This window comes from Plectrocnemia conspersa, unplaced genomic scaffold (assembly GCF_051122295.1).
Source record: "Plectrocnemia conspersa isolate PC_06_02 unplaced genomic scaffold, ASM5112229v1 ptg000001l, whole genome shotgun sequence".
NCBI lineage: Eukaryota > Metazoa > Arthropoda > Insecta > Trichoptera > Polycentropodidae > Plectrocnemia > Plectrocnemia conspersa.
Genome location: NW_028277165.1, coordinates 6,268,619 through 6,294,161, shown reverse-complemented (window position 1 = coordinate 6,294,161; position 25,543 = coordinate 6,268,619). Strand labels below are relative to the sequence as shown.

Genomic DNA, 25,543 nt, shown 5'->3' with positions numbered 1-25,543 from the left:
AGTAAATTTAATTATATTTAAAACAATTATATTATTATTATTGTGAGTCTGAAGGTTTAACAAAACAGATAGACGTAGGCTTAAGGCAATAATAATTTATTCTTATTATTTTTTATTTATAATAGTAGGATTTCAGTGGGCGTTGCACAAATGGATGCTACCCAACCGCCGAAGCAATTGCTGGAAAATAATCCTGATGACCGAAGATCGGACATCAGACCAAAGCTTCAGTAGTTAGACGATGTGACATATGCCACTGCAGCCGGAGTCAACAACTGCGAAAAATCGAAGGAGATGGAGATCATTCTTGGAGAAGGCAAAAGCTCATCTTTTTTATCAGGTGAATTATGGTGTATATTAATTACTGTTATTTGGACGACCGTACATATAAAAAAAATTAATCAAAATATTTGCATGTGTATCGTTAAATATTTTTAATTATTTTATAACTTGATTTGCATATTTAAAATAATATTCACAGTCACTTTTAAAGTTTTTTTTAATTATACATAAATATCAATATTTAACCATATTTGATTTATATAAGTCTTGAGCTTTGTTGCTAAAACTTTTATATTTTGACAACAAAATACAGTAAAAATTGCTCAGAATATTTTTAATATACATATATTAAGGTTCTATAATTTGCATTGATTGCGCCCTTTCTATTAAATATTAGTCTAAGAACCACAAGTAGGGATTCTGTGTCGAGACAACCCGGAAATTTATTCCCGAGAATTCAAAGATTTTTTGCTGTCTCGAGTCCCGGGAATTTAAAAATTAATAACCCGGGACTCGAGACTTTCCGAAGTGCAATTTTACAAAAATATGTAAAGAGCGAATTTGATGTCGAGCTTAATTTATGTCTTGATATGCAGACAAGGTGAAATTCCTTATTACCCATGATCTCGAGATTTTGAAAGTTACGAAATTGCATTAGAAAATCATTAATTGATCTTGGCATCGGCCAAATTTGGAATGAATCGAACATTCACGTATTGAAAAATATTTGTGAAGTACTCACTCCTATAAAACTGGCAGTTAAAGCTCTAAGTCGTCGAGATGCCACTTTATTAACTTCCGAAATTATTGTTAATTTCCTTTTAAAAAAAATATTTGAAATCAACACAACTCTGTCGCACGAAACACCAAAATATTTCAACGACTAGAAATAAAAAATTCAACTTTAAAAAGGAGTTTCAGATATAAGATTCAACTATCAAGCAAACTCCGAATCTAGAGCTTTTATTCAAATCATTGCTTACAATTAAACCAACATCTACAGAAAGCGAGAGAGTTTCTTCTACATCTGGAATATTTGCCACAAAAACCAGGAACAGGCTATGTGATTCATCATAAAACACCTTGGTGTTTTTAAAAACATATTTTTCCTTACAAAAGTAAAGGTTTTAACTTAATATTGATATAAATATTTCGATTAAAAAAATTGTAATAAATTAAATTTAAATAAATATCGAATAAAGTGTTTTTAAATTGTTTCAATAAATTTTCTCCTTTCGTACCTATAACACAAATAATATAATAAGTTAATAATAATAAATTAATTAAAGTTATTAATAATAAGTTAATTTTTTAACATAATTTTTTTTCATGATTATACGAAAAATAATCAAAGTCTCGAGTCCCGGGAATTCCCGGGACTTTAAAAATTTGGGTCTCGAGTCCCGGGAATCAAAAAAACTCGAGACTTCAGAATCCCTAACCACAAGAGTGACAAGCCTTTTAGAGCAAAGTTGCAAAATTTTAGCTTAGAGTCGAGATGTACGCTGATATATTAATCGCAATACCTAGATTCTATGTTACTGCCCTATTTACTTAATAAATGCATTTCAATATTTAGGCTCTGTTTCGTGTATTAAAATAGCTTTGTTTTTTCTGGTTAATTTAAATTTTCAACATCAACAAATTTTTATTTGAATGTTTAAAATATTATGGTAATTTATTTGCAATTACTTTAAAATCAGTAGTAGTTGGAGCAGATATTCTTGGAGCAGATTATTTAGTCCTATATTTATATAGTTTAATAGCATATCGTATCAAAAGCTTTATTATTATATTTTTCCTAATATAATTTAAGGTTTGCGAACCCTAGTGGGTGTGACTTCGTAGCCAATGAACGCTTGGTGGAATCTAGTCTTAGAATCTAGTCGATAAATAGTGAGATGTTTTCTTGGAGCGGTGGGGGAAAAGCTGGCGCATGGATGATGTCAGTGGGAGGTCCTCAGAGGTCTTGTAAGTGGCGTGGTAGTGACAGTATAGCGGAGGATGATCACTCTTTGCTACGGTGGTGCTCGTATTAGGAAGTATCTCTCGGGATGTGAACGCCCATGATGTCCTCTGCGGGCGACTGCAAGTGTCCGCTTGTGACTGCCTTCTCCTTAGCGGAGTCCAGGGCTGCAAAGCCTGCTCACACATCACAATCATGCAGCGATCATCCAGTCAATATATATACTCGTTTCTTAGAATTATTCAAGGTCATATTCTGCAACAGGAATCTTGTGGTTTCGGTGATTTATTATATGTGTGACTGTTTCGCAACAAATAAATATTATTTCCATGACCGAAAATATTTACAGTAAGAATACTTGCGTGTTATTTTTTCTGGTCGTAACAAAGGCTTTTGTGTGGTCCATCCTTTACGCTATTACCTTGTTTCTTTGTTAATGGATGATCATTTTGGTCAAAGTTTATTAACGCAAGTTTTGAGAAAAATACTCTTTCAAACATTATGTGTGTGGTCACCACAATAATAAGCGTATTTTCTGTCAAATAAAAAAATAATGTGTTGTCATGTGCTTTACGCAAAAGTAATACTGTTCGTTGATATATTTATTTTCCAGAGATTCTGTTATATGCAGAATGATTTTTATAAATACAAAATGAGAGTAGTAATTTTCAATTGTAAGTGTTTTTGTCGGTGAATGTTGTAGAAATACCCAAAACATAAGCAAGTGTGTACTATTTATTCTAGCAATTTTAGACCTATTTTATTTAATTAAAAAAAAATTAAATGCTAATTAAATATTTTTTTATCGCAACCGCGTGTTTCTCAATCTATATTGTATTTTTATAATTATATGTAGCGTCAAAAGTTGCATTTATAATATTTTTAATGCAACAGACAAACATATTATTAAAAAAATAAAAAAGATAAGTTGTTTACGTCGCTTTTAAAAATGCAAAATAAATGTAGTCGATTCAGTTCACGTAATAAGAGGCTCTTCCGTGTCACCTCTCCGAAAGCTGACCGATAAAGGCGTAGATATGTATCTGCACAACTTTGAGCACTCTTGCGTAAGGCATGCTCTTATCGTAATTGCTCATCGGCTAGAATCGAAGCTGGAACCGTTGTTCTTGAAAGAGGCTGTTATTATGACACTGTTACAGTCTGATGGATACCGCTACTGTAATGAGTGAATAACTGGTGACTCGGCTGGGGCCTGTTCAGCGGTGTATGAATCCTAAGATATGGACCAGGGTTGCTTTGAGACAGAACTTCCTCGAAGCGTCATTATTATGCATTGAAAGTTTACTTGAGCGTTTATACATTTCTCAAAATGTGCTTGATTGATTAAGACGTTAAAAAACAGAGTTGATTTTACAACAAAAAACTAAAAATTAGCAAAATATTTTTTTGCTATTTAAAAAAAAATGTAATCTGTCTATTTGAAGAATATGTCATTTTTATATAATATATATTTCTCCCACTAGAGAATCTCTTAAAATATTTAACATTAAATTAAAGTATGTATAATTAAGTTAAATTATAGTCTTATATTATTATATTTTATTGTAGGTTAGTTGGTAGTATTTACTTTTGTTAGTAGCATGCTCTTTGTTATGATAATCAAATCAGCACCTGTTAACTTAAATTTCAGTTTTTTATATGAATAGACAATTAATAACATGACGATTTATAAAATATTCAATGTATGTAATTGCTTGAAAATTGTACAATATTGGTATATACCTATTTTGGGTTATCGTTAAATAAAATAACAGTGTTAAAAAAATAATAAAAATATATTTTGAAAAATTATAAAACATTAATATAATACTTCATAAAAATAACATATACAATACATATATTCATATTTAGATATTGTTGCACAAATGTTGCGATGATTTAAATGTATATACCACAATAAAAAAAACAGTACATAATGGTATGGTTAAATACGGAGCGAATATCGTTTAAAATATAATAGCAAACTATTTTTGAAGTTATTATATAATATAAAATAAAATACATACACATACATATTAACAATATTTATATTGGTAGCAATATTTGTGCAGTTATGTTTAACTTTATCATAATACATATATATTATAATATATATATATGTAAATAGTGTTATCAACTTTTTTGCGTTTTAGATAGACATGTATATATTAACGTATAAGTTATTTTTCAGTTGGGTATTTAATTTTTTTTAGGACAATCATTTTGTGCTAGCCATTTGTCAAACGTTTTATTATATGTATCTTCATTCCTATCTCTATACAAACATGATATAGTTTTACCACGAATAAAATGTTCTCTAGAAAGATTCTGAAGACTGTTTAGTATATCTTTTAACTGAATACAACTAATCGGATTACCATGAAGTAAAACTGTTATTTTAGATAAACTTGTCAGCATTTTTCCCGGCAATAACGTTATTTTGTTGCAGGAAATGTCTAGAGTTTTTAAGTAACGTTCAGGAATGTAAAAATTATCTTTAAAGTCATTTAATTCATTGTTTCGCAAATTTATAGTTTGCAAATCATTATTATTTTTAAAAATATTTTCGTCTAGTTTTTGTAAATTATTGTTAGATAAATCCAACGTTCGAATATAGACGTTGTGATCAAAAATTTTTTTTTTTATATTTTTTAATTTTATGTTTCTTAGATATATAACTTTTAATTCTGTGTTTGAGTCAAAAACATTTTTATCAAGGTGAGTTAAAGGATTATTAGATATATCTAAATATTCTAGTTTACTTAGGAACTTAATTTCAGGTATACTAGTTAATTTATTGTCATTGAGTGATAACTTAACTAAATTTATATTTTTAATAAATACATTCCTCTCTAAATTTGCAAATTCGTTGAAAGACAGGTCTAAATTATTAAGTATAACATTTTTATCAAATGACAATTCTGTAGATTCGAGTTTGTTGTGAGATATCACTAAAACTTTTAGCTTGATTAGATGAGCGAATGAATCATCATCCAATTCTTTTAAATTATTGTGGGAAAGATCGAGCAAATTCAGGTTCTTCAGCGGATGAAATATATTATTAGGTAAATTGGATAAACTTGTGTTTGACATTTCTAAACGTAATAAGCCCTCGGTATTTTTTCCCATAAAAATATTATTTGTTAGTATAACCTTACTGTGCGATAAATATAAATGTGTTGGATTAAGATCCTTAATTACAGCCGATAGATAAATCTCTTCGTTGTGTGACATATTCAAGATCTTTATATTTGTGGTTCTAAAAATTCCTGCGTCAACAGAGGTAATCTTTAGTAGATTATTTGATAAATTTAACTCCTTTAATTCTGGCAATTCAGAGAAAGTTTTTTTTGCTATATTTTTTAATTGGTTGTAACTGAGGTCAATTTTTCTTAATCTTTTTAATCCATTGAAAGTTTCTTCTGGTATTTCCGATAAAAAATTATTAGATAAATCAATAATGGTAATACATTGCACTTCCGAAAATAAGTCTTTTGTGATGCTGGTTATCGAACAGGTTTTAGCACTAAATATGTATTTATCATCTTCATCTCTTGCCATGTCACATTCAATATCACTAAATATCGAATTGTCGTATAATTCTTGATCACCTGCATCTTTGGGTTTACATTCTAGTGTATATTCTCCTTTATCGTCGTTCGAATCACATGTTAAGTCGCATTTAGAGTACAACACAATACACATCACTATAAAACTCAATGATTTCCACATTTTTAATAATTTGTTAAAGTCCTTGTAGAGTTGAATTTAACACGACATTTTCAAGTGAGAGCGTAAACTAAACTGATAGCTTACGACTGGTTATCAGATTTATATAATTTGTAGGCTGGTATCATCGTCGTTATCATTACACCGCAAAACATATTTATATCATACTAATTTATTGTCCTGTAGTAAATACACTTAAATTAAATAAAATAGATAGCTTTGGTGTCATTCGAATAAAATAAAAATTAGGTAGTAAGTTTTCTGCGACGTACTTTTATAATACACATTTTTTAATTCGCTATTTATTTATTTTTTAAGGTGAAAATTTTTCTATTTACAATGAAAAAAATATAGTAAATCTAATAATACATTGCAGCTAGAAAATCTGTGTTAACCAAGGAAAAATCAGGACTACGTCTAAGACGATGACCCTAATATCTGAAGTCGAAACTGGGAAAATTAAACCAGAGAAAGAAAAGGAGGCATAAAAAAATATTATTTTTATTTTTAGCAATGTATGTCTAGTAAATTATTAATAAAATATAATACAAATACGTATACAAACAATGTTTTTAAATTAAATATATATATTATATAATTTAATGTGTTATTATTATTTATATAATGAGTTAATACTATTTATATTATTTTCAGTTTATATTCACGGAAGCCATTTTGTATTTATTGGCAACCAATATTTTTTATTGACATCCATTCGTCGTCTCCATACTTGTACGAGTATGTAGAATCATCTCCAGACAAACATGATACATTTTCAATAGGAAATATTTGCTCTCTTGATAAATGCTGAAGACTGCTCACCAGACCTTCCAAATGACCACAGCTAATCGGATTACCAAAAAGTAAAGTAAAAACTTTTTTTTTTGTCAATTTTTGTATCATAACTTCAGGTAATGCCGTTATTTTGTTGCAAGCTACATCGAAAGTTTTTAAAAAATATTCTGGAACGTAAAAATTATATTCAAAACCGATTATTTCATTGTTGTACAAATTATTTTATTGCAAATCATGAAGATACAAAAAAATGTTAGAATCAAGTTTTTTTAAGTTATTGTTTGATATATCCAACGTTCTGATAAATATCTTGTTTTAAAAAAATCCTTTCTTAATTCTGTTTATTCCAATGTTATTCATATATATATATATATGTTTTAACATTCGATTTTCATGCAAATCAAGTTTATCAGCGCTAAAAATAGGATTGTTAGATAAATATAAACATTCTAGTTTATTTAAGAACTTGATTTCAGGTATATTAGATAATTGATTGTCATTAAGATATAAATTAATCAAATTAATATTTTTTAAAAATATATCTTTTCTTATTAATGTAAGATTGTTGTAAGACAGATCTAAGGTTTGAAGTAAAAAATTTCTTTCAAATGAAAAATTTGTAGAATTCAGTATATTATGCGATATGACTAAAATTTTTAACTTGGTGAGTAAAGTAAATGAATTATCATCTAATTTTTCTAAATTATTGTGCGAAAGATTGAGAAAACTTAGGTGTATCAGTGGATGTAATATATTTTTAGGTAAATTCGATAAATTTATGTTTGACATTTCTAAATGTAATAAACGCCCGCTATTTTTCCCTTTAAAAATATAATCAGTTAGTATAACCTTATTGTGCGATAAATATAAATGTGTTGGAGTAAGATCCTTAATTATGGGCGATAGATAAATCTCTTCGTTGTATGACATGTCCAAGATCTTTATAGCTGTGCTTCTGAACATTCCTGCGTGGTGAGAAGTGATCTTCAGTAGATTATGTGATAAATTTAACTCCTTTAATTCTGACAATTCAAAGAAAGTTTTTTTTGTTATATTTTTTAGTTGGTTGTAACTGAGATCAATTTTTCTTAGACTTTGTAATTCATTAAACGTTTTTTCTGGGATTTCCGGTAGCAAATTATGTGATAAATCAATAACGGCAATGCATTTCACTTGCGAAAATAAGTCTTTTGTGATGCTGGTTATCAGGTATAATTTTTTCATAGTTCCATAGTTACATAGTTCCGGTCGTCGGCTATGTTAGTGGGTACGACGGAGAAATTTCTTTTGTGTTTTCTGTTCGACTTATCTAATTTATGGCAATGAACAATATGAAATATCAACAAAAAAAAAATTAGGTTTTATGACTATGCAGTTGTAGCGTAAAGTGTTGTAAATTGTTTATACTGATCCCTCAGCTTAAAATATAAATCAAAACAATTGTGTGTTTTAAAGGCATTTAAAGTAAAGTCAGTTCTTTGCGAGCCGTTTAGCTCTAGAGTGAAAGGGATTCACCCAAATACATCTTCGAAGGATATAGATTCAAATTCTTCGCATTAATCAGAAGGAGTAGAATATTGTATATTGTTAAGAAAAAAAATCTATTCAAGAAGAATTACAAAATGCTATTTTGTCAATAGTCGAAGGAAATAAGAGAAAAACAGAGAAGGGAATGAAAGAAGAGAACATAAAAAGAGAGTTCAAAAAATTTTATATCTATAAAAAGCGAACAGATATAAATTAGAAGCCTTATCCAACGCGTTAATGACAACAAGACCAACATCAACAGCAACGGAAAGGGTTTTTTCCATAACGGGAATAATAAAACCAAAGGTTAGCAGTAATATTAAATTCGAGACACTTTTTGCATTATTGTTTTTAAAAAGTATGTTCGTAAAGTTAAAATAATTGTAAAAATTAACATACTAAGTATTTTATTTATTTATTTATATGTGCACGAATTTGAATAATAGCTATTTTGGTACATTTGGTAAATACTCGAAAGTACTCGAGTACTCAAGTATTTTAAAATTTTAATATTTGATACTCGAGTAGTTGATGGTTCGAGTAATTGGAGACTCTAGTTGTGATGCATATCCCTGGAATGTTATAGCGCGGCGGCGTTTCGCCTAACACAGAATACGCCTAACGAAGTCAAGGGACAAACAGTAATAAAAACTACGCTATATGGGGGAACGCTATAGGAAACTTTACTATAAGGGAGTTTACTGTAATTATATATAACAGACGGCTGGCCCTAGCTTATAAAACTCGACAAAATATCAAAACAAAACATTTAAAACATTATTAATATTTAAAACAAGACAGATTAAGAACTATAAACTTTTTAATGAAGTTATTTTTTTATTTTTCGTTATGTGGAGCGCGTTTTATCTTAATAACTTGTTGCCAATTTGAATTCTGTACGATACACTAGTTCATAATGGCATTAAATATGGTTTAACTGTCATTTAAAATAAGCACAATACTATTAATTGTTAAAAAAATCTTAGTACAAGAAGAAATACTTGCATCCCATTACTTTTTGCTAGAAGCGTTGAGTTACAATTTATTGCATTCATAGCGCTGCGTGCACTTTAAGGGCTGTTGTTCATACAATCCGTCAATTCTTCGCGACTTTTAGCTGCAAGAGTGCCCTTAAGAGTCGCGATCACGACTTTTATTCTCGCCAAGACGTCAGCGCTTAAAAACGCTCCATTTACATGATAAATACAGCTGCTAAACTAGAAGCTGTATTTCTCATGTGAAATGATGGTCAGATTTGTAAAAAATGCACAAAATCTATCGATCAATGTACAATTTGTGATATATACGTAATTAACACTCGCTATCTATTTAAGAAGACTCATTTCATATTTCATAATGGAGTACTTTTTGTGCGTAGACCAGAATTATATGAATCCAACAGGTGGCAAAATCCATTCCCAGGCACACAGTCAGGTGAGAAGATCGTATAGGTTCTCCACAAAGCTCATGCATTAGCGGTCTTTTGCGGGTGGCAGTACAATTGTGTGCATGGTGATATTCAGGGGTGTGGGTGGTGTTTACAAGACCACCCTGCGAGTGGATTAGCGCTGCGTCAGACCCTCGAGGCGATATGGCTCGGCAGCGGTGGTACTACCACTGTAAAAGGGCAAAGGGTATCTCTTTGCCTGAGAACCGACCGTAGCATTGGCTATTGCCGCGGAACGCCATCGCAGCACTTTTAAAAGCGACACTAAAATATTTACACGGGCCTATGTAAATACAGATATATACATACGTACACAAAGGTGTGTACAAAGCGCGAGATAAATCATCGGGCGGTTGCGAATTTGCTCTTCCGATATGCTTGCACAAGTACGATAGTAGTACTTTGGTTTAGAAGACAGAAGTTGTAAAAATTAAATAATAAGCATTAATTATAATAAATAAAAAATAATTTAATTAAAAAAACAGTTTATACTTAGTTTGAAAGGAGAGATGGATCAAAACATGTGTAAATTATTGTTCCAGTAATAATTGCAATGAAGCGGTCGATAACGTTATTAAATAAATCAGTGTATTATAAAAATTGTTTAAAAATTAAATTTTCACTTTTTGTCCAAAACACACGGACGCTAAACTAGCACAATATTACATATATACTATTTTTAATTTATTTTGTTGAAAAAAATATGTAAAAAAATATTTATTGTACAACAATATTATACATGCTTAAGTTATAAGATTTAAAAATAGGGCGATAACACTAGCTTGAATTATAAAAATAATAAATAGTTGTAGTAGTATAGTATGGTTATAATTAGAATGATTGAATTTTACAGAAATGTTAGGATAAATGTTTTAGTATATAGAAAATACTATATTGCTAGAGTGAAAGATCATAGATTTAATACGAAAACTTTGAGAGCTAGTACGGCTAAAGTAATATTGTATTGAGGCGTAAATAGATTAAATTGTATTTCTAAAATAAATCGTATAAACAAAATTTTTGCAACTTTCAATCATAATCAGATAGAATACCGTAGTGCGTAACGTCTTAGACTAGTAACTTTATGGTTGCAGGTTCGAACCCCGGTAGCGGGACTCGAAATTTCATTTTTAATTAAAAAACCGGCAATAGCTGTAGTGATATCTATTGATTATAAATTGTATAGCACTTATTAATTTAAAATTAATAATACAAATGTCACTAATTCCTTGACTTATAGTCTGGTGGTTAATACTTACTTGTAAGTATTCATTATGTCTGATTGAGTTACTCAGTTGGTACAGATTTGCCCGTTGAAACGCATTGGGCTTATGCCTGTCAGGTTACAACGGAAAATTTAATGAAAATAAATAACAGAAAGAAAAACATTCGTACAATAAAACATTTTGATTTAATATTTATTTTATATTTTAAATTATTATTTAATCATATTTTGTGTGTTGTATTAAACAATTATTATTTTTAATAATAAGATAATGTATAAAAAAATTTTTTAGGGTTAAGATTAATTTTTTCATAAACATTAACTTAATAACAAAGATATTTTCTAAGAACTTGATATATAAATACCAAAACCACAACGTTTGATTGTCTTATTATTTCTAAATAATTATTACGTAACATATAATGGTGATACTAATGAATTAATTTATTAATAAACATTAACACATACGCTCATCTATATTACAATTTTACCATATACTATACTTTTATTGATATTGTTGCAATCTGGGGGGTAAATATTGAGATGCGCATGAGCGGGGCCTCGCACCTTCGGCGTGATTTCGGCGTACGCCAACAGCCGGCCCCGCGAGCAAATTCACGCCAATCCAAATTAAGCGGGGGATAGTGTTGCAATCTGTGGGGGGGGGAGGGGATTAAATATTGAGATGCGCATGCGCATGCGCGGGCCCCGTCCTCCCGCTGTGACTCTCGCGCAGACCGATAGTGGGGGTGCGTCGATTGCCGTAATCGGGGTGCAGCGCGATCGCTCCTTAACCCAATTTCTCTAGGTTCTGCTCTAACGGCCTAGCACAGGTGTCAGAAGTGTTGCATCAAGATGCCGAGAAATCGTGTAGTCGAATTTGGACGCCATCACTGAACGCCTCTCCCTAGTCGAGGCTGAGAAACGGAGCAGCTTCGTGCAGTATTCGACATTCGATGGCGGACGTTAAGATGCGTTTATCAGCTGATTCACTTTCGCGGCCGAGTTGAACGAGACAGATCCGTCTGCTCGAACACTGTGTGCGTCTCTGAGAGAGGAGGCGCTAGATTTTTAGGCGGAGACGGCCGCGTACAGGGCCGGAAGCGATACGCCATTGCAAGAGGTCATCACTATTGTGCAACGAGTGCAAATGTCAAAAGAAGCAAGTCGCGCATGGCAACAGTCGGCCCCGCGAGCAGTATTTACGCCGCGGGCAAATTCACGCCGATCCAAATTGAGCGGGAGATAGTGATGCAATCTGGGGGTAAATATTGAGATACGCATGCGCAGGCCTAGTGTTGCCAGACGTCCGGATAAAGCAGGACATAGTTAGGCTTTTTGATTGCGTATCCGGCTTTGAGATTTATGGTAATAATCAAAAAAGTTTAATTCTACATATTTTTTTTTGTCGTGCCTATCAATACTGAGAAACAAAATCCTCAATAATGTAGGGTGTCCGGCTTTTTTACCTAAGCTTCCGGCCAAACTGGCTGGTCTGTTCGGCTATTAGATTTGGCGACCTGGCAACCCTACGCGGACCTCGCTCTCTCGGACTGACTCTCGCGCAGATCAGTGGTGGGGGTGTGCCAGTGCAACGACCTAACATAGTCTCACGTAACAATATAATAATCTTTTATACAATTAATTTTGTAATTTTTTTTTTTAAATATTCAATTAAGTACAGTTTATTATAAAAATTACATTTATAAACATATTATATGTGTGACTGTATGCCAATTCACAAAAAATACATTTTAGAACATCTTAGTGACGTCACGAAGACGTTTCACGCCGACCCCAACGCCAGTTCCGCAAATACGCACAGGCGTCGCTTCATACGCCGCTGTGACCGCGGGGTGGGGATGCAGCGTCCTCGCATGCATCTTGTCCGCGCGCGCGCATGTTTTGCTCACCTCAAATATGAGCGCTCTTCCCGCTTCTTTACAACACATTCAGCTCGAAAATAATACTTATCGAGCTAATTTGTTATATGCTGAACACCTGGATAAATGGATGAAGGAATATGCCGACAATTCCAAGGCCGCTTGCACGATCATTCGAAAGACGTCAACAAGACGCTTGAAAGAGACGAGTGAATGCTAGAAAGAGACGCGAGACGTCGCAAAGACACTCTAACGCAGGGCTCCGGCAACCTATGACCCGCGGGTCACCATATGACCCGTTTGATGATTTGAAGTGTCCCATTTGAATTCTGCAAATAGTTTTTTTTAATATACGTATGTATGTACATGTGCCGAATAACGTTTTACGATGTTACAACCAGACCACATATATGGTTGTTAGGACCAAAAATATTTACTTACCCGAATAGTCTTTTTAATAGTAACATTTTAAATATTTTGACTCGAAGTCAAAAAAGGTTGCCGAGACCTGCTCTAACGTATGCGTTATGTGAATTTGCGATTCATTCTAAATAATAGTTTTTTTTTTAATTATATCATCAGATCTCACAAATACAAAAATATAGAAAAATCCGCAACGATGTAACTAATCGAGTCGCCGATATTTTGAAAAAGTCAAGAAATAGATTTAAACAAACTTTAACTTTTTTGCGTGTATAATGGACTATAATAAATATATGGAAGGTGTTGATCGCGCCGATCAATACCTAGCAACCCAATGTTATCAATTTTTTCGAAAAACAAACAAATGAACAAAAATGTATTTTTTTTATTTATTTCAACGCGCATTGTTAAATTCGTTCCGTGTCTATAAAAATCTAAATCCTGATAGCGAAATTGAATTCAAAGATTTTCTTTCGAGTTAGGCTAAAGGATGGATTCAAAATTTAGTGAAATCTATCACTGGTTTCTAACATATCTTGCCGTGCCCGAGCTGTCGATCCACCAGAAAAGCTTTCGGATAAGCTGAAAAATTATTAGTCAATAAAAATAAAATGTGAGGAGAAATGCTGTTCCTTGCTGCATATGCAACAAGGAAAGATACAGCATACATGTGCAGTTATTGTGAAATTCTTCTTCATATTGAGTGTTTTTATAGTTGTGCAAATAATAAAAAAGTGTAAATATTAAAAATAACTATAAATATAGTTATAGTGCAGTTTCTAAGTGTAATTGTGATAAAAATAAATGTGTTTGTGACAGTTGTACGCAGAAAAGGAACGCCGAAAAATTGGGTGAGTGCAAATTATATTATATTATAAATAGATATTTTTCATGCATTGTTTACACAAAATAGTATAGCAGTATTTAACTGGTTTATTAGCATTGCAACTATTTTCAATTTACACGAAATATTAGGAATGAAAAAAACATATTTATTCGTATTGATTTTATTCCTTTTCTGCTTCTTTTAAGTGCAATAATATTTTTTTTTTATTTTACTTAATTCGTATTGTAGCTGTTTTCTCTTGGGCTTTTAAATTGTGAATCATTGCGGTTTTCCAAATGTTGAGAAAATAGTAGAATAACGAACACTCGGTAAAAATGTTCGTAAGTTAATGGATGCTATTTATTGAAAAATTTTTGATTATCTACATATACCGTACTTTTTTACTTTTTACGTACTTTTTTTTTTAGGTTTTTACTTTTAAATTTTAGAAAAAAACTTTGTTAATTTATGTGCTATCAATTGCAAATGTTTGGATTTATTTTGATTGGATTGATTTTACGTTTACCTAGCCATAGTTTTGACCCTGAAATTTATTTCTGTTCAAGGAGTGTAACATAAAATATTATTTTTTAGATAAGATCAATAATTTTGGTTCATAAACTTCACGTGCCTCAAAAAGGCGAGGACTCATTGCATTGCTACGCAATGGAACAAGACGATACTTTTTAAAAAAATTCAATAAAATTTAAATAATTTTTATTTGATATTATGTATAAATAGTATACCATCATCTCTCCTTATAATGTAGAGGCAAACTTGATAGTTTTCCGGTATTTTTTTAATTAAAAGAAAACGCATGATGCAGGACTCAAGCATGAGTCCACGACCATTAAACAATGTTCTTTCAAGACTCGTACACGAGTCCATGGGCGTTAATCTGTTAAGGAAATATCATCTAGTTCCTTTTCTGGTTTATGTTAAATAGTTTCAATATAATTTGAGCAACTTTTCATTGAGTTGGAAAGTCGTTTAAACTAATTACTGAATTTAAAGGATGAGCATAAATCTAATTTAACTTTCATCTGCAATTCTTTTATCACGCCTTTTATTGCTAACCTGAAAAACTTTTATAGTAGATCTATTATATTCATAATTAAATTTCTGTTCATATATCAATAAATACTTTTAAAATATTACAAGGACTTGTCACTTATAAATTTTTTTAAGTGTCAAGTCCTTAATTAATTAAATAGTATTATGTTTAATATCAGATGTAGGTTTTCTATACTTAATTAATCTAATGTTTTTATTACTATACGTCTTATTTTATCTTTTTAATTTACTCTTGTTAATTAAAAAAAACCGGTTTTTAACCAGCAACTTACACTTCATTTAACTTAGTGACATACATTTATATAAAAAATACACACATCAACTTTATTATTGATTCAAAGTAATGCAACTTTTTTATCTTAATCTATAATTTTAAATTGTAATTCGAAATACTATTAGGTTTGATCTAAGTTATGATTGGCGTAATACTTGTACAAAGATTTGACGCTTAATAACGAGATAACTTGTTGCTGAAAAGGCAGGGTACGGTACGGTTGTGCTAGGGTGAAAATTGTGACTTTAAGTGTTGAAACGTGCCATCATAAAACATTCATTGATAAGCTCTCCCGAATCTTCTCGGTGTTTCTCTTCAGTTGTTCACATTTCCTTGACTTCTTCTGCGATCCACCCTCGTGTTTTATTTTAATTCGGAACAGACAGTCAAATTGGTATCGATAGACAATTTTAGCAATTATTCTAAATTATATTTTAATTTTAAGGGATGAATCTGAAATATTTTTAATATTTATAATTAAAACATAAAATTTATACATAAATTAAACTATGTTATAAAGTTCTAGCAGTTTATATGGGTGAACTTTTTATTTTACACCAAATATAAATTAATAATAAATCTACCTATTAAGATGCAAACATCTTTAATGCTCGCTGATTAGCTATTCGGCTTTCTACCTAACTGTTGGATAGCATTTTATTTTGTAATACTATTCTTTGTTAGTAGTTAAAATTTATCTATACAGGTGTTTCCAGTCATATAAAATAAATATAAAAAAATGATTTCTGACAAATAAAGACAGTTTTTTGTCCAATATAATTATAATTATCAAATCGAGTCTTTTAGCTAAAGCTTATATTTGTATATACTATAAAAATCTATATTCGTAAATTACGCATAAATAAATTTATAGATAATTATTTACCCTAAGATACACTCGTGCGTTAAAAACCCAAAACAGTTCACAAATTTTATTATTAAATTTTCTTTTAGTGAAGACCAGTAATCTATAACTTTATTTTAATATGGACTAGGGACTTTAAAGCATTACGATGGTCAAACATACTACATTGTAATTATTTATTTTAATTAAATTAGGAGCGTCATTGCTCGAAAATTCCAATAATCGATTATTATAATTATTCGTCCGATTTTCAACAACATGAACATTAAAAAATATTTGATTTGAATTGATAATTGCTTTTTAAAAATCTTAGAATGCAACAATTTGTATAATTGAGTAACATAGGTAGTCGTTTTTTCTCTCTCAATATACTCGAGTGACTAGTGCCGCTCCAAAATCCATGGTCTTTATGCGCATTTATTTTGTTTCGAAATACAAGATAATGAAACGTTTCTTCTCAACAAAAAAATGCTTTTACGTCTTCGAAAATCATATAAGAATAGAAAGTTTATCGGACTACTGTGACCGAAATTTTCATTCAATATTTGTGTAGTTAAAAAAACTCTAGTCTTGACCTAACATAGTATTTCAATGAGTTATGACGATCAAACAAATTAGCAATATATTGTATAATTATAATATACAGGAAAGGCAGATCTTTTCATTGAACCGATTGTACACCCTAGATGTTAAGCGAGTGTACACATTCGATAACAGGTACAAGGCGCGGAGCACGAGATCTCTTAAAAGGCTTTATATAATTTCGTGCGTGGAATCTGACTCAGCAAATCATTTCATTGTATCAATGATACCTCCTCTGTACCCCCATCTACTAAGATGTGTGGCTGAGGAGGGTGTTTTTTAAAAAAATGTCTTAGGGTGGAAGTCAGAAGGGTATGGTTACAAATTACGTTCGTGGATAAGTATAAGGAAACGTTTATTTTATAATTTTGGCTGATTGGTCTTGCAAAGAAACGGATATCTGGTAATCGTGTGTTTAAGGTATTTATTTTATTTTTGTTAGCAAGCAATTCTAAGATAGTAATGTAAATCTAAGATAGTTTTTTCCATATATATATATATACTAGTAGACAAAAAAAATTGAATTATTCCGAAAAACTACTTTCAATGAAAGGGTTATTTAAAAATGTTCAAAATTAATTCACACGCTTCACCGATGGTCTTAATGATTTTTAAAAACTAACATAGAGAAAATTGTTATAAAAGTAAAAGTCTTAAACAACAAATTGATCATAGACCAAATATTAAAAAAAAAGTCAGATAAACTTGCTTACGATGCATTGTTATAATGTTGTAGGCTCTATTATAATTCAATTAAAGGAACGATTTAGCAGTAATCAACAAATTACAAAAAAAAATATTTTTCCCCGGAGAAGGTTTTATTTCATTGTCATGCGAAAGTTTAAAGCTAAAGAAATTTTACTACCACAATCATATTTGGAAAAAAATCTGATCATTTCAGAAATAAAATCGAATACTTTAAGCATTAAGTAAAAAAATAAATACCGTTTCTCACTTAGTTATTTTAAATATATGGAGCAAATGAGATTTACACCAATCTATTAATAAATTAACTGTTCGCATATTTATCACCATGATAGCAACAATAGCCATGGGCAAAAGAACGCTTAAAAAAATATTAGAACGTTCGTCAAATTTTACTATTTTGTCTATATTATTATTTCGCAATTTGCAAACGCAAAAGCAAAAAAATAAAATTTTTAGAAATATTTTTAATTGCATTATTTATTGTATGGTAATTGTATTTTTTAATTTTAAAGTGATGTTTTCAATTTTTTTTAAATAAAACTTATTTATTTTGCATTACTAGTTTTAGCCATTTTGATATTCAGAACAACAATTTAAAAAAATATTTTTAATAAAATATTTTGAAGGTTCTAGGTGGAAGCAGAGATTCTGTATGTTGTAAAAATTAAAGCTTCAGTTTTTTTTTGTTTATTTAAGGTTTTCATTTGATAAAATAATCTTATATATAATTGTTCTAAGCCGCTTCCGCTTCCGGACGCGCATAACTTTAAACGAAACATTCTCCGTTCAATTATCTACTCTGTAATTCGTATCGATTTGTATTAACAGTGTGTAACAATACACGTAAACAAAGGAAATATATTTAATTATAATAATAAATAATAATAAAAATAAAAATTGAATTTGTTCCGATTGATTTTCGAGCCGCCGGTAATGCGTTCTGTTGTTTCGACCAATCAAAAATAAGCATTCAAATATTCAAATAGCGTCGACCAATGAAAAATAAGCATTCAAATTCAAATAGATAGTACCGTGACAACACTTTTAAATAATTATTATTTAATAATAAAATTTTGCTACGCGACAATAATTTTCATTAATTCGTCATTTGACTGAATAAAAATGAAATATATACATAATGCGTTGAGGATTAGAAGAATACATTGATTAAACTAGATAAACAATCATAAAATAATCTTCGTAATGAAATTTTCAAATTTTGAATTCCCGGCGACGGGCTCCGAGGCCTAAAAGTGAGTTTTTGCTTTTATAAATAATCGGATTGCAAAATAACTAGGTGTGTTATAACTATGAAAATTAAATATATACATAATGTGTTGAGGATAAGAAGAATACATTGATTAAATTAGATAAACAATCATAAAACAATCTTTGTAATGAAATCTTCAAATTTTGAAATCCCGTCGCCGGGCTCCGAGGCCGAAAAGTGAGTTTTACTTTTATATTACATAAAACATTATCATTGCTTTCCGATTTAATACATATATACGTTAGATTTTAAGAATTTTAAATTAACCAGTTATGTTTTAAACATGAACGTGTAATATATCCTTAGTATGTGAGGATTGAAAGTTAATGTCGATCAAATCGGCGCTGTCGGACAGCTTATAAATGTGTAGTTTCTTGGATGTTATCTAATGAACGACATTTTACAATGATTATAAATATGTGATTGCATACCTGGAATAATCGATAGCCAAAATATCTAAGAGTGGGTTATTTTTAATTCCGATGTGGCAAAATATGTACAATTTTTGTTCTGTGCCATCATTCCTCTTTCTGAATAGCCAAATTTAAGATATTCAGTTACATCAAACTTATGTAGTATGTTCTTTATGAAAAGATAATACTTGCTGACAGTGACTTCAACATGAGAAGATTAACTCTTTGTTTATATATACCAATTCTACGTTGTAGCCATTTAGGTCATCAAATTGTTCCATCATTGCTTCTGAAAAGTAATTAAAAAATTATAAGAGTAAACATTGAACACATTATTACTACTATTATAATCCATAAATTAAATTTGAACGACAAACGAAGAACAAAATTAACGGAAATTACTGTTGAGGATTAAACACGTAGATTGACATATCTTCATCTTCTTCAAAATAGTCGCAATATGTCATACATTAATTGTTTGCCATACGTAAATGTTATTAGATCTCTCATTGATTCTGAAAATTGACTGTAAACGATACTATATATTGGGTAAAAAGTAACTTTTTGTTTACACTAATATGAGATTTTTCATTATTATTACCATTGTAATATGTTTAATTAACTTTGGCATGTATATCTTCAATTGCCAAATCACTGCTGTTTGTCTTTTAATATTAGATCCTAGAAAGTCAATAGTAATTTTGTTAGAATAACCGTGATATAGTATTCATATAACCAAACACTTACTGGCACACTCATAATTGATAATTTCGATTATAAAGTCTATAATTCCAATGGTAAATCACTTTGAATCATCTACAATTGTAACTTTTTAAGAAAAATGCTGTGATTATAACATATTTCACTGTTTATTTAATCGCACTAAGCTGTATCCCGGCGCGCGCTTGACCGATGACAGATGAACTGTCACATATAAGAAATTCCGGGGAATACCGTTTATGGTATTTCCCCGGCGCGCTTGAGAACGAACTACGAAATTGATTTTATCGATTTAAATTGTAAAACACTTATCAATATATGTATAAAAATCATCAAATTATAAAAAAAATATTTTTTTTAAATATGTTTAGTTTATACGGTATTTAAAATATAATATAAATAATGTAAATTTTTTATTAGCTTCTCTTAACAGAAAAAATGTGTACTTACATTTTGGCGAACGTTGCCAATTTAAAGTAATAGTTTTTAGAGAATTTTTAAAATTTCCTTTGAAAAAATATTTTCAACAAAAAGGGGCAAAGTTTAAAAATAAGTACTATTCGATAACAACCAACTACTAAACACATAGTGTTGCAAAAATCCTTCTTACTGACACATTTGAAAGGAAACTACACAAAATTGTATATCACTAATTTTAATATTTTTTAAATTATAAAGTTTCAGAATAAAATTTCAAGATTTATTCAAAATATTTTTTTCAACTTTAAAAATATTTTTTATTTTATTATGGATTTTAAATATTCTTTATTTATTATGGATTTTAAATATGTTTATTTTATTATTAATTTTAAATAATGTGAAAACTTTTTGCATTTATTAATTATTAAAATATATAATACTGCGCAGAAAAAACATTTACTTTAAAAAATATATCAATCAAAATAAGTCAAAGTATTTTTTATTAAAGATAGACAAAGGTCTCAAAATTATTAATATTTTTAAAACGCATTTTTGGTCTAAAGTAACATATTAGGTGCTTGATATTTTCAGTTTATTATATCTTTCTAATTGGCTTTTATATTTACACATAAAACATATAAACAACTTTTTTTAATTATAAAGTAACTTATGGTGTAACTAAAAAACGCTCTTATTACTAAAATTTTAATTTATGATAAAATTGTGTTATATGCATCGTTAAAACGGGCCGCGAATTCCCAAAACACTCGCGTTCGAACGCCATAGTGACGTCACGATGATGTTTTACGCCGGCGTCAAAATCAGTTCCACAAATACTCACAGGCGTCGCTTCATACGTCGCTGCGATCGCGGGATCGGTTAGTCATAGATTGGATGATTCTGGACAATTACAAAATATACCGAAATGAGAACAAATCAATACAATATCATTAAAAAAAGGTTAGGTTGTTTGGTTCTATAGTGAAGGTCGGCGCGAGCGGTAGCGAGGCGAAATAATGAAATTCCAGTATAACGAATCTTTAATTTGTCCCCGAAAAACTTTCATGCAAAATGTTTTCATTGTAATGAAGACTAATCTCAGCATAACAAAATATTTTGCTCCGAATTTAAGAATGACGTTATAACTTGACAAAATATTTCTAAGAATTCAGTTCATCATTGACTTGGGGTGTGCCAGATGTGTTCAAAAGCGACATTACAGGTGTTTCGTTGACCCTCAAACTTTTTTTATACAACATTTTTTCACAAATTTTATTGTGTTTCATACATTTTTCTTAAACAAGGACAAAAACGATCTGTCAACCTTATAAGAGGTTATTTTGATGCTGTAGTAATATAGTAATTAAAAATAAAATAAAAATATATCATCTTCCTTACATTCAATATAACGAATTTTCAGTACACCAAAATTTATTCATTGGTTTCGTGAGCTTCGCTGTATTGAAATTTCATAGTACAATTTTTAATTTATTATTATCTAGCCAAGTTTTAAACCTATTCATAAATGATATACAATGTTTAGATTTATCAATAAATATCTAAGTTTCAATATAACGATAAAATCTAACGTTGTAAATCTAATAAATAATATAAAATGTTTTCTTCTGGAAATATTTAGTCAAGTTGTAAACCTATTTTTAAATGAATTGAAAATGTTAAGTAGTTTTTATAGATTGAACTATTTTGTCTATCATTGAAAATCTTAAATAGTAATGACCAATTTGAACCATTAAATTTTAAAAAATATTTAAAAAAATCAGAACGAAGCAAAAATTATATTTAAAACCCAAAAAGTTGAGGGTCCGGTATTCGCACACTCGCTAGCTATCGGTACCTCACGATAGTGAGGTACCGACAGCTAGTCTTATATATAATTGTTCTAAGCCGCTTCCGCTTCCGGACGCGCATAACTTTAAACGAAACATTCTCCGTTCAATTATCTACTCTGTAATTCGTATCGATTTGTATTAACAGTGTGTAACAATACACGTAAACAAAGGAAATATATTTAATTATAATAATAAATAATAATAAAAATTAAAATTGAATTTGTTCCGATTGATTTTCGAGCCGCCGGTAATGCGTTCTGTTGTTTCGACCAATCAAAAATAAGCATTCAAATATTCAAATAGCGTCGACCAATGAAAAATAAGCATTCAAATTCAAATAGATAGTACCGTGACAACACTTTTAAATAATTATTATTTAATAATAAAATTTTGCTACGCGACAATAATTTTCATTAATTCGTCATTTGACTTAATAAAAATGAAATATATACATAATGCGTTGAGGATTAGAAGAATACATTGATTAAACTAGATAAACAATCATAAAATAATCTTCGTAATGAAATTTTCAAATTTTGAATTCCCGGCGACGGGCTCCGAGGCCTAAAAGTGAGTTTTTGCTTTTATAAATAATCGGATTGCAAAATAACTAGGTGTGTTATAACTATGAAAATTAAATATATACATAATGTGTTGAGGATAAGAAGAATACATTGATTAAATTAGATAAACAATCATAAAACAATCTTTGTAATGAAATCTTCAAATTTTGAAATCCCGTCGCCGGGCTCCGAGGCCGAAAAGTGAGTTTTACTTTTATATTACATATAACATTATCATTGCTTTCCGATTTAATACATATATACGTTAGATTTTAAGAATTTTAAATTTACCAGTTATGTTTTAAACATGAACGTGTAATATATCCTTAGTATGTGAGGATTGAAAGTTAATGTCGATCAAATCGGCGCTGTCGGACAGCTTATAAATGTGTAGTTTCTTGGATGTTATCTAATAAACGACATTTTACAATGATTATAAATATATGATTGCATACCTGGAATAATCGATAGCCAAAATATCTAAGAGTGGGTTATTTTTAATTCCGATGTGGCAAAATATGTACAATTTTTGTTCTGTGCCATCATTCCTCTTTCTGAATAGCCAAATTTAAGATATTCAGTTACATCAAACTTATGTAGTATGTTCTTTATGAAAAGATAATACTTGCTGACAGTGACTTCAACATGAGAAGATTAACTCTTTGTTTATATATACCAATTCTACGTTGTAGCCATTTAGGTCATCAAATTGTTCCATCATTGCTTCTGAAAAGTAATTAAAAAATTATAAGAGTAAACATTGAACACATTATTACTACTATTATAATCCATAAATTAAATTTGAACGACAAACGAAGAACAAAATTAACGGAAATTACTGTTGAGGATTAAACACGTAGATTGACATATCTTCATCTTCTTCAAAATAGTCGCAATATGTCATACATTAATTGTTTGCCATACGTAAATGTTATTAGATCTCTCATTGATTCTGAAAATTGACTGTAAACGATACTATATATTGGGTAAAAAGTAACTTTTTGTTTACACTAATATGAGATTTTTCATTATTATTACCATTGTAATATGTTTAATTAACTTTGGCATGTATATCTTCAATTGCCAAATCACTGCTGTTTGTCTTTTAATATTAGATCCTAGAAAGTCAATAGTAATTTTGTTAGAATAACCGTGATATAGTATTCATATAACCAAACACTTACTGGCACACTCATAATTGATAATTTCGATTATAAAGTCTATAATTCCAATGGTAAATCACTTTGAATCATCTACAATTGTAACTTTTTAAGAAAAATGCTGTGATTATAACATATTTCACTGTTTATTTAATCGCACTAAGCTGTATCCCGGCGCGCGCTTGACCGATGACAGATGAACTGTCACATATAAGAAATTCCGGGGAATACCGTTTATGGTATTTCCCCGGCGCGCTTGAGAACGAACTACGAAATTGATTTTATCGATTTAAATTGTAAAACACTTATCAATATATGTATAAAAATCATCAAATTATAAAAAAAAATATTTTTTTTAAATATGTTTAGTTTATACGGTATTTAAAATATAATATAAAAAATGTAAATTTTTTATTAGCTTCTCTTAACAGAAAAAATGTGTACTTACATTTTGGCGAACGTTGCCAATTTAAAGTAATAGTTTTTAGAGAATTTTTAAAATTTCCTTTGAAAAAATATTTTCAAAAAAAAGGGGCAAAGTTTAAAAATAAGTACTATTCGATAACAACCAACTACTAAACACATAGTGTTGCAAAAATCCTTCTTACTGACACCTTTGAAAGGAAACTACACAAAATTGTATATCACTAATTTTAATATTTTTTAAATTATAAAGTTTCAGAATAAAATTTCAAGATTTATTCAAAATATTATTTTCAACTTTAAAAATATTTTTTATTTTATTATGGATTTTAAATATTCTTTATTTATTATGGATTTTAAATATGTTTATTTTATTATTAATTTTAAATAATGTGAAAACTTTTTGCATTTATTAATTATTAAAATATATAATACTGCGCAGAAAAAACATTTACTTTAAAAAATATATCAATCAAAATAAGTCAAAGTATTTTTTATTAAAGATAGACAAAGGTCTCAAAATTATTAATATTTTTAAAACGCATTTTTGGTCTAAAGTAACATATTAGGTGCTTGATATTTTCAGTTTATTATATCTTTCTAATTGGCTTTTATATTTACACATAAAACATATAAACAACTTTTTTTAATTATAAAGTAACTTATGGTGTAACTAAAAAACGCTCTTATTACTAAAATTTTAATTTATGATAAAATTGTGTTATATGCATCGTTAAAACGGGCCGCGAATTCCCAAAACACTCGCGTTCGAACGCCATAGTGACGTCACGATGATGTTTTACGCCGGCGTCAAAATCAGTTCCACAAATACTCACAGGCGTCGCTTCATACGTCGCTGCGATCGCGGGATCGGTTAGTCATAGATTGGATGATTCTGGACAATTACAAAATATACCGAAATGAGAACAAATCAATACAATATCATTAAAAAAAGGTTAGGTTGTTTGGTTCTATAGTGAAGGTCGGCGCGAGCGGTAGCGAGGCGAAATAATGAAATTCCAGTATAACGAATCTTTAATTTGTCCCCGAAAAACTTTCATGCAAAATGTTTTCATTGTAATGAAGACTAATCTCAGCATAACAAAATATTTTGCTCC

At 29.7% G+C, this 25,543-nt stretch overlaps 1 protein-coding gene and 2 long non-coding RNA genes across 15 annotated transcripts; all 3 read right to left on the bottom strand.

Annotated features, from left to right (window-relative positions):
- Positions 1-4,025: 4,025 nt before the first annotated feature.
- On the bottom strand, positions 4,026-6,407 carry LOC148238559 (uncharacterized). The gene has a single exon (XM_088185203.1). It carries the CDS (start codon positions 5,978-5,980, stop codon positions 4,448-4,450), a length of 1,533 nt encoding a protein of 510 aa, XP_088041329.1. The 5' UTR covers positions 5,981-6,407; the 3' UTR covers positions 4,026-4,447.
- An 11,920-nt stretch (positions 6,408-18,327) lies between these two features.
- On the bottom strand, positions 18,328-20,578 carry LOC148238558 (uncharacterized). Of its 7 annotated transcripts, none has more exons than XR_015809861.1 (4): positions 19,891-20,578; positions 19,692-19,815; positions 19,478-19,578; positions 18,328-19,406 (listed from the first exon to the last, which is right to left on the bottom strand). It is a non-coding gene; the product is annotated as an uncharacterized LOC148238558 (long non-coding RNA). The 7 variants fall into 7 exon arrangements; XR_015809858.1 differs by having other exon boundaries at positions 18,328-19,815; positions 19,891-19,970; positions 20,037-20,105; positions 20,173-20,211; XR_015809860.1 differs by having other exon boundaries at positions 18,328-19,578; positions 19,692-19,827.
- A 1,741-nt stretch (positions 20,579-22,319) lies between these two features.
- LOC148238557 (uncharacterized) lies at positions 22,320-24,339 on the bottom strand. 7 transcript variants are annotated; one of them, XR_015809757.1, is made up of 4 exons: positions 23,881-24,339; positions 23,682-23,805; positions 23,468-23,568; positions 22,320-23,396 (listed from the first exon to the last, which is right to left on the bottom strand). It is a non-coding gene; the product is annotated as an uncharacterized LOC148238557 (long non-coding RNA). The 7 variants fall into 7 exon arrangements; XR_015809754.1 differs by having other exon boundaries at positions 22,320-23,805; positions 23,881-23,960; positions 24,027-24,095; positions 24,163-24,201; XR_015809756.1 differs by having other exon boundaries at positions 22,320-23,568; positions 23,682-23,817.
- Positions 24,340-25,543: the final 1,204 nt, after the last annotated feature.

Coding starts and splice junctions, on each gene's coding strand:
- LOC148238559 (XM_088185203.1), bottom strand. CDS start 5,980: ATGTGGAAATCATTGAGTTTTATAGTGATGTGTATTGTGTTGTACTCT.